Below are 9,655 nucleotides of genomic sequence, written 5' to 3' on the forward strand. Positions count from 1 at the left end.
ATTCTGTTTGTAACACCTCGAAATATTCGTCCAAGACCTCATCTTTAAATAACAAGTAAAAAGGCGTTAAGTTCGGCCGAGCCGAACTTTGGATACCCATCACCTCGGGTATATATGTAAACCACCTTTAAATGCGCCTTCAAATCGGCTCCCAAAACTAAATGGCCCCAAAACCTAAAACCGAGAGATCGCTCTATATGGCAGCAATATCCAAATCTGGACCGATCTGTACCATAATGCAAAAGTATGTCAATGGGCTTAACTTAACTCACTGTCCCGAAATTCGGCGATATCGGCCAATAAATGCGCCTCTTATGGGCCCAAAACTTTAAATCAAGGGATCGGTCTATATGACAGCTATATCCAAATCTAAACCGATCTGGACACAAATTGAAGAAGAATGTCAAAGGGCATTACACAACTCACTGTCCCGAATTTCAGCAAAATCGGATAATGAATGTGGCTTTTATGGGCCTAAGACCCTAAATCGGAGGATAGGTCTATATGGCAGCTATATCCAAATCTGGACCGATCTGAGCCAAATTGACAAAGGAAGTCGAAGGGCCTAACGCAACTCACTGTCCAAAATTTCATCAAAATCGGATAATAAATGTAGCTTTTATGAGCCTAAATAGGAGGATAGGTCTATATGGCAGCTATAACCAAATCTGGACCGATCTGGGCGAAATTAAAGAACGATGTCGAAGGGCCTTATGCAACTCGCTGACCCAAATTTCAGCTAAATCGTATAATAAATGTGGCTTTTATAGGCCCAAGACCCTAAATCGGCGGATCGGTCTATATGGCACCTATATCCAAATTTCGACCGATCTAGGCCAAATTGACGAAGGATGTCGAAGGGCCTAACGCAACTCACTGTCCCAAATTTCAGCAAAATCGGATAATGAATGTGGCTTTTATGGGCCTAAGACCCTAAATCGGAGGATCGATTTATATGGCAGCTATATTCAAATCTTAACCGATCAGAGCTAAATTGACAAAGGATGTCTAAGGGTCTAACAAAACTCACTGTCCCAAATTTCATCAAAATCGGTTAATTTATGTGGCTTTTATGAGCCTAAGACCCTAAATCGGTTGATCGGTCTATATGGCAGCTATAACCAAATCTGGACCGATCTGGGCCAAATTGATGAAGGGTGTCGAAGGGCCTAACACAACTTACTGTTCCAAATTTCAGCAAAATCGGATAATAAATGTGGCTTTTATGGGCCCAAAATCTTAAATCGAGGGATCGGTCTATATGACAGCTATATCCAAATCCGATCCGATCTGTGCCAAATTAAAGGAACATTTTGAAAGGCCTTACACAACTCATTGTCCCAAATTTCAGCAAAATCGGATAATAAATGTGGCTTTTATGGGCCCAAAATCTTAAATCGAGGGATCGGTCTATATGACAGCTATATCCAAATCCGATCCGATCTGTGCCAAATTAAAGGAACATTTTGAAAGGCCTTACACAACTCATTGTCCCAAATTTCAGCAAAATCGTACAATAAATGTGGCGTTTATGGGCCCAAGACCCTTAATCGGAGGATCGGTCTTTATGGCAGCTATATCCAAATCTGGACCGATCTGGTCCAAACAGACGAAGGATGTTGAAGGGCCTTAGACAACTCACTGTCCCAAATTCCATCCGAATCGGATAATAAATGTGGATTTTATGAGCCTAAGACCCTAAATCGACGGATCGGTCTATATGGGGGTTATATCAAGATATAGTCCGATATAATCCATCTTCGAACTTAACCTGCTTATGGACAAAAGAAGAATCTGTGCAAAGTTTCAGCTCAATATAACTATTTTTAAAGACTGTAGCGTGATTTCAACAGACAGACGGACGGACATGTCTAGATCGTCTTAGATTGTTACGCTGATCCAGAATATATATACTTAAAAGGGCCGGAAATGGATATTTCTATGTGTTGCAAACGGAATGGCAAAATGAATATACCCCCATCCTTCGGTGGTGGGTATAAAAATCAATTTGTGTTTGTTTGTAGGTTTGTTTGTGTGTTCCTTATAGACTCAGAAACGGCTAAACCGATTTTCTTGAAATTTTCACAGATGGTGCAAAATCCCGTGGGGAAAATAGGGTACTACATTTTTTGATATCTGAAGGGTGGGGGGCGGACCCTCCCCCTTACCCTAATTTTCAATTCATTGTAGAATTTATTATGACACGAACTTTTATGTGCATACTTTGCATTTTTCACTTATTTTGTTTTAAATAAAAATCGCTGTTGGTCAGTAAACAAAGTCGAATGCTTACAAGGCAAACAAAGCTTTCCAGCTTTGATACGATTTTAAGCGTACACCTCAAATTCAATAATCTTTTCAAAGGCATTGATAATCAAATATAGTCGACTTATTGGTTGAACGCAAAAGCATACATTTCACTACACACACACACACACACACACGCAAACATATAAGCATTATTAATAGCCTCTCGTTATGTTTGCATCTCTGTGGTAGTGCAGGGATTTCACACATAATCACATAAGTCTTGAGCTTATGAACAGTAGAACATGCATTCATAGACAGACATTCACTTGAATTTGTTATTGTATATAAGATAGAGAAAATTAATGCATTCAAGTATCCAGACTAATTGTTGGTTATGCGAGATACGAGTTGATAGTTAAGCATATGCCTTAGTATACACAAACATATATAAGTCATTGAATTTAAGATGTTTACTTAATTCAATAGCAAGATGGGAGCTTCTGAAAGCGTTCATAAGAAGTCAGATTGTGAGAATAATGGTAATAAATCTAATTCTCTAATACTAATATGCTTGAGAGTGTTACCACCCGAAACACCCTATTACCTACTGCTGTTGGAAATGTTATCCTTAAGAATCCCTCTCCATCTTATGCCATTTCGATTGCAAAGAAATATTTTGAGTTACATTTCACCATATTGATTTCGTATTTAGCCTGTGGCAAAATGTCTGCAATAGTAGCAACTAATTATGCAAGCAACACAACTTCATAGCTCTGCCTGCTGAACAAATCTGTTGAAATGAATATTTATACATATATACATTTGTTTAATACCAACATTTATAGGTATGTATGTATGCAGGTCAAAGCATTTTACTTATAATATACTGTAGCTAATTGAACACACTAAGGGTGTAGGAGTATGTGAATGTGAGTTTTGTCTACATGAAACTGTGCTTAAGTAAGTGGATGTTTGTATTTGTCCTTACTGGCTCTTATGGAATCCATCCATGTTCATTAATACTTGTTATGGAAAAATTCACTTCTATAGATTTATCATGTTACTTACCATGAATGGGTGGTAAATTATTCGCATAAATTAGCAGATCGACTTAGCTTCTTTGGAAGACTTATTCGTTCATCTTCTAGTCATACGAAAATAATTTGTTAAACATTTAATAATATTGAAAGAATATTCATATTTAATGCTTTAACTAAGCACTCATGTAGTAGCTGGAGGCCACCGTATCGCAGAGGTTTGCATGTCCGCCTATGACGCTGAACGCCTGGGTTCGAATCCTGGCGAGACCATCAGAAAAAATTTTCAGCTGTGGTTTTCCCCTCCTAATGCTGGCAACATTTGTAAGGTACTATGCCATGTAAAACTTTTCTCCAAAGAGGTGTCACACTGCGGCACGCCGTTCGGACTCGGCTATAAAAGAAGGCCCCTCATCATTGAGCTTAAACTTGAATCGGACTGCAATCATTGATATGTGAGAAGTTTGCCCCTATTCCTTAGTGGAATGTTCATGGGCAAAATTTGCAATTTGCATGTAGTAAGGGTCCGCTCCGCTGCGCCTTATTTTCGACAAAAAAAAAGAGCTCATAGTGAAGTGCCATGCTTCGAAAAAGGTATATGCATATCGCTTGATTAACATTATAATAATATAAGTGCCTTTATCTGAATTCCAAATGATCTTTATTGGACAACGAATACGTTCGGAGGGCTTAATGCCATTCTAAACAAGTAACAAGTAAAATGGCGTTAAGTATAAGACATTGTTCAATTATGTATAACAAAATGTTGGTCCTTTTAGCTATATCTAAAAATAAACCGATCTGAACCATATACAATATGGATGTCGAAAAGCCTCACATAAGTCAATGTGTCAAATTTCAGTTAAATCGGATTATAAATGCGTCTTTTTTGGGGCCAAGGCTTTATATTGAGATCTCGGTCTATATCGCAGCTATATCCAAATCTTGATCGACCTGAACGAAATTGAAAAAGGACGTCGAAGAGCCCAACACAACTCAATGACCCAAATTGTGGCGACATCGGACAATAAACGCGCTTTTTCTGGCCCCAAAACCTAAAACCGAGAGATCGGTCTATATGGCAGCTATATCGAAATCTTGACCGATCTGTGCCATAATGCAGAACTATGTCAAGAGGTTTAACCTAACCCAATGTCCCAAATTTCGGCGACATCGGACAATAAATGCGCTTTTTATGGGCCTCAGACCCTAAATCTCAGGATCGGTCTATATGGCAGCTATATCCAAATCTGGACCGATCTGGACCAAATTGACGAAGGATGTCGAGAAGCCTAACACAACTCACTGTCCCAAATTTCAGTCAAATCGGATAATAAATGTGGCTTTTATGGCCCTAAGACCCTAAATCGGAGGATCGGTCTATATGGCAGCTATATCCAAATCTGGACCGATCTGGGCCAAAATGACGAAGGATGTCGGAGAACTTAACACAACTCACTGACCCAAATTTCAGCAAAATCGGATAATAAATGTGGCTTTCATGGGCCTGACCCATGACCCAAAATCAAGGATTGGTCTATAAGGCAGCAATAACCAAAACTGGACCGATCTGGGCCAAATTAACGAAGCCGTCTGTCTGTCTGTCTGTCCGTCCGTCTGTCCATGTTAATTTGTGTACAAAGTACAAATCGCAGTTTTCATCCGATCGTCTTAGAATTTGGTACAGGCATGGTTTTCGGCCCAGAGACGAAGCCTATTGAAATTGGAAAAAATCGGTTCAGATCTGGGTATAGCTCCCATATATATGTTCGTCCGATTTTCAGTAGTAATGCAATAAAATGCTCATTTGTAAACCGATTCTCTTGAAATTTGGCAGCAAGGACTTTTTTACGACTCTCGACAATAAACATAAAGTGTGGTCAAAATCGGTTCAGATTTAGATATAGCTCTCATATATATGTTCGTCCGATTTGCAGTAATATTGCAATAAAATGGTTTTTTATTAACCTATTCGCTCCAAATTTGACAGGAGGGATTTTCTCTTGACTCTCAATATTACACGTGAATTTCCCGGAAATCGGTTCAGATTTAGATATAGCTTTCATATATATATATATAGCCCGATTTTCACTCCAAGAGCCACTGCATGCACATTTATTGACCAATCCTGCCAAAATATTGCGCAACATTTTCCTCGACGACTACCACAATATACATAGAGTGTGGTCAAAATCGGTTCAGATTTAGATATATCTCCTATGTATATGTTTGTCCGATTTGCAGTAATAATGCAATAAAATGGTCATTTGTTAACCGATTTTCTCGAAATTCGGCAGGATGCATTTTCTATAGACTCTCAATATTGCTAGTGAATTTCATAGAAATCGGCCCAGATTTAGATATAGCTGTCATATAGCATATGACCAGATTTTCACCCCAAGAGCCACTGCAAGCGCATTGTTTGACCAATCTTGGCAAAATTTTGCACAACGCTTTCCTCGACGACTACTACATTATCTGAGAAGTTTGCTCGAAATCGGTTCAGAATTAGATATAGCTCCCATATATATGTTCGTCAGATTTTGGGTAATTTGCCATAATATTGTCATGTGTCAACCATAGTTTTTACAGTTTGAACATATTTGCTCGCAGAGATTCATCAAAATTGGTTCAGAATTGGATATAGCACCCACATTGTACTTACAGGGTATGTGTAGGGTATTATACAGTCGGTACCGCCCGACTTTCCTTACTGGTTTTGTGTAAACTTTTAGCAGAATCTATGGTGGTGGTTTCCCAAGTTTCTGCAGGCTTGTACTTTTTTTTCTATTATTTTTCTGCTATTGACTGGGCGAATCCTCAGGCGAATCCTGAACCTAGCATCATTGGCATCATTTCTTTTCCTGGTTATTTTGTTAACATATTTTTATATACCCTCATTGAAATGAAATTTTTTCCCTTAATATTTTGATATCGTTGCAAGCATTGTAATTTTATTTATTTATTATTTTAAGCAACATTCTCTGCTTATAAAATATATGAGATTTTTTTCAAAACAAACATTTTTGCATTTCTACTTACCAATTAATAGAAGTTTCCAAATATGCATTTGAATGTTAAATGCTGTTGAGTCCATTCAAAGATAAAATCAAATCTCATGGATTATTAATTTTTGAGGCTTTTGCTTTCAATGAAATACAAGTCTCTGTGCATATATTACGGGGCGGGGAAGGAAGCAATGTCCACACACACACACACTAAAATTTTATTTTTAAGTTCAGTTTTTCAGATATTTTAATATCTGAACATTATTGGGGTTTCGCCTTTTTGTGTGTGCGTGTGTCTCTTTTAGTATCTCCTGTTCTCTCTCTCTCTCTTTTTTGTAATAATTCTGCAATCAATTGCGTATTAAATTCTTGCTACGAATTGTTGCTGTTAAATGGTTTCCTGATGCACAGCGTTTTGCTTGCCTTTGTTTCTGGCAAGCTCTACTGGTTGTGGGCGGAGAAGTCTATGATAACAAGCTTGGCATTCACAGATGGCTGTGATGTAGGTAGGTTGGTAGGTAGGTGATATTGTAGGGGAGGAATGCCTTGCTGTGGTCTAGCCCTTTTTCTTAGAGCCGTTGCGTCATGTCACTGGTATTAGAGTGTCTCTTATACTTAATTACACTTAATTTTTTTTTCTTCTCTCTCTCAACTTGTGCAGTCAGTTGTCCTTTCCTAATTCCTCTACAACATTTCGCCTGTGTGTGAGTGTGAGTGTGTTTTCTTTTTTTGCTCGTATAAGCTTCTCTGTTGGTTTAGCTGTTGGTCCGTTTTTGTCTGTGATTACTTCAATTAAGTGTTGGGTTTATTTCTATCGTTGTTTTCTGTGTTGCCTGAACAACATCGTTTTTTGGTCCTTGCTCTTGAAGTGCTCTTGCACTTTATGGGCTATCTATCGCCTTGGCCGTTCCTTCGTTGTTATCTTTAACTTGCTTGGAGTTTTTGCGTTCATTTAATTATATGCCGTTGCAGTGCCTGTGTTGAGTGGGGTGGGTTGGGGTGGCGAGGGTTAGAAAGTTTCTTGCTTGCAAAGAACTATTGTTTCGTTGAGGATTATATTTAATAGGATTTCTTCGACCATTGATTGTTTCAATTAAGCTGTAAGTAGACAAACAAAACAAGAGAATGGATTTGATTGAATTTGATGTAGTACATTTTTATAGCAATATTTCAGGAAAGATAATAAATTTTTCTATGGAGTAACAAAGACAATTTATGGGATAATTATCACAAAGAAGCATAGGTTCATAGAAAGTCAAAACATAGGATCAGTTCATACGGGGAACTTTGTCATCTCATGAGCCTTTATAATTCTTAAAATTTTTCAATTCGGAACAGATTTGCTTGGGAAGTTACATCGGGTGATGGGATCAGGTTATGGAGTGTGTGGGTAAATGTTAAACATAAAGGGAAAGCAGCAGGCTGGTATACATTATGGTCAGATGGCCGTAGCCATATAAAAAGAGAAGGTACATTCTAGATAATCTTTTCGAGGTTTTGCGAACGAAATGACAACAATTTTCACCTATGCCACCCAGTGATGAACAATGATCCCAAATGTAAAAAAACTGTACATTTTGTTAACTCTTAAGGGATATAGAAAAATCTTACTTTTTACTTACTTTTATGGAGGACTATGTGCGCAGCAAAAAAAAAACGTAGGAAAAAGGCGTTAAGTTCGGCCAGGCTTTGGATACACACACCACCTCGGGTATATATGTAAACCACCTTTGCCATAATCCGATGAAAAACGCATAATTTATGACCCCCATAGCAGATTTAACGAAATATGGTCTGATTTCGGTCAATAAATGCGCCTTTTATGGGCCCAAACCTTTAATCGAGAGATCGGTCTCTATGGCAGCTATAACCAAATCTGGACCGATCTGGGCCAAATTGACGAAAGATATCGGTCTATATGGGGGCTACATCAAGATATAGTCCGATGTAGCCCACCTTCGAATTTAACCTGCTTATGTACAAAAAAGATTCTGTGCAAAGTTTTAGCTCAATATCTCTACATTTAAAGACGGTAGCATGATTTCAACAGACAGACGGACGGACATGTCTGGATCGTCCTAGATTTTTATGCTGACCAAGAATATATGTATACTTTATAGGGCCGTAAATGGATATTTCTATGTGTTGCAAACGGAATGACAAAATGAATATACCCTCTTCCTTCGGTGGTGGTAATCTCGAAAAATACAATTTTAAGTCAGGAATTCCGTGCTACTTTAATTGTTTTTCATACCACTCCCTTTCGTTGGTTCATGTCTGGTATCGTGGCCCCACCTTATTACCGTTGTCTGTTAGCCGCGAAAGCCGGTCAATGATATAGGAAATGCTCCAACGTCTCATCATCTTCCCCACATGCCATCACTTGCCGCACCGATGCACGTTTGTTACCCAACCCTTAAATCGGACTGCGTCGACCCAAAAGGCTTTGGATTAACCAATTTTATCGATGACAGTTCTCTGGCCTCCACCGTCAAATCGTCCGCACTTTCATTCCCCTTACTTCGTTATGGCGCGACACTCAAACAATGCGGATTGTGTCATCCTGATAGAAGGCGCTAATCTCCTTCTTACACTGCAAGACTACTCGAGACCTTACCCTCCTGGTTGTTATTGCCCTTATGGCCATTTTACTGTCCGTAAAGGAGTTCACACTCGACATCCTCGCGTTAGTACCACACCACCTCACACATTCCGTGATCGCCCGGATATCTACCTGCAGGACCGTATTATGGTCAGGTAGTCTAAAACAGATCTCAGTCCCTGGGTTCTCAATGTGAACTCCCAAGCCCACTCCTTCCCTTAGCTTTGATCCATCCGTGTAACATGATCTTCAATACTAGTATTCCGTCATTCCAAGACTGTGCCGATGGCAGCAATACCTCACACTCGATCTCAAATGTCGTCTCAAGTATCCGATCGTAAACCTCTTCCCCTCCTTCCAGGCTTTCTATCGTCGCCTGGCTTACACCCGGATGAAATGAGTTGCACCCATCCTCAACCCATTCTCCCATCGCCTTAAGTCTCATAACCGCACTTGCTGCCTCATATTTAATCTGTATGTCAATAGGTCGGATATCTAAATAGAATAGTCTCCAGTGCCCTAGTGTGAGTGGTCCTCTTTGCTCCGCCTAGGCCAAGAAAACATGTTCTCTGAATTTGTTGTATGGAATGCACTTTTTCTTCATAGGTTCAACCAAACTACTGAGGCGTAAGTAAGTCTAATCACGCTTCTGTAGAGCCAATGGACTATCCTCGGATTCAGGCCCCATTTCGAGCCTATGGCACGCCTACATAGTGCGCAACATATAGAAGCCTTCTCAGTATGCTCCTGAATGTGAC

The 9,655-nt window shown here is 39.3% G+C and overlaps 1 protein-coding gene across 1 annotated transcript in view; it reads right to left on the minus strand.

Annotated features, from left to right (window-relative positions):
• Positions 1-7,154, minus strand: part of LOC106084001 (putative neural-cadherin 2) — a 607,508-nt gene extending 600,354 nt beyond the window's left edge. The window contains exon 1 of the mRNA XM_059365812.1: positions 6,330-7,154. Coding sequence (XP_059221795.1) covers positions 6,330-6,384 — 55 coding nt within the window. The 5' untranslated portion in view covers positions 6,385-7,154. The remainder of the gene's footprint in view (positions 1-6,329) is intronic.
• Positions 7,155-9,655: the final 2,501 nt, after the last annotated feature.

This window comes from Stomoxys calcitrans, chromosome 3 (assembly GCF_963082655.1).
Source record: "Stomoxys calcitrans chromosome 3, idStoCalc2.1, whole genome shotgun sequence".
Taxonomy (NCBI): Eukaryota; Metazoa; Arthropoda; class Insecta; order Diptera; family Muscidae; genus Stomoxys; species Stomoxys calcitrans.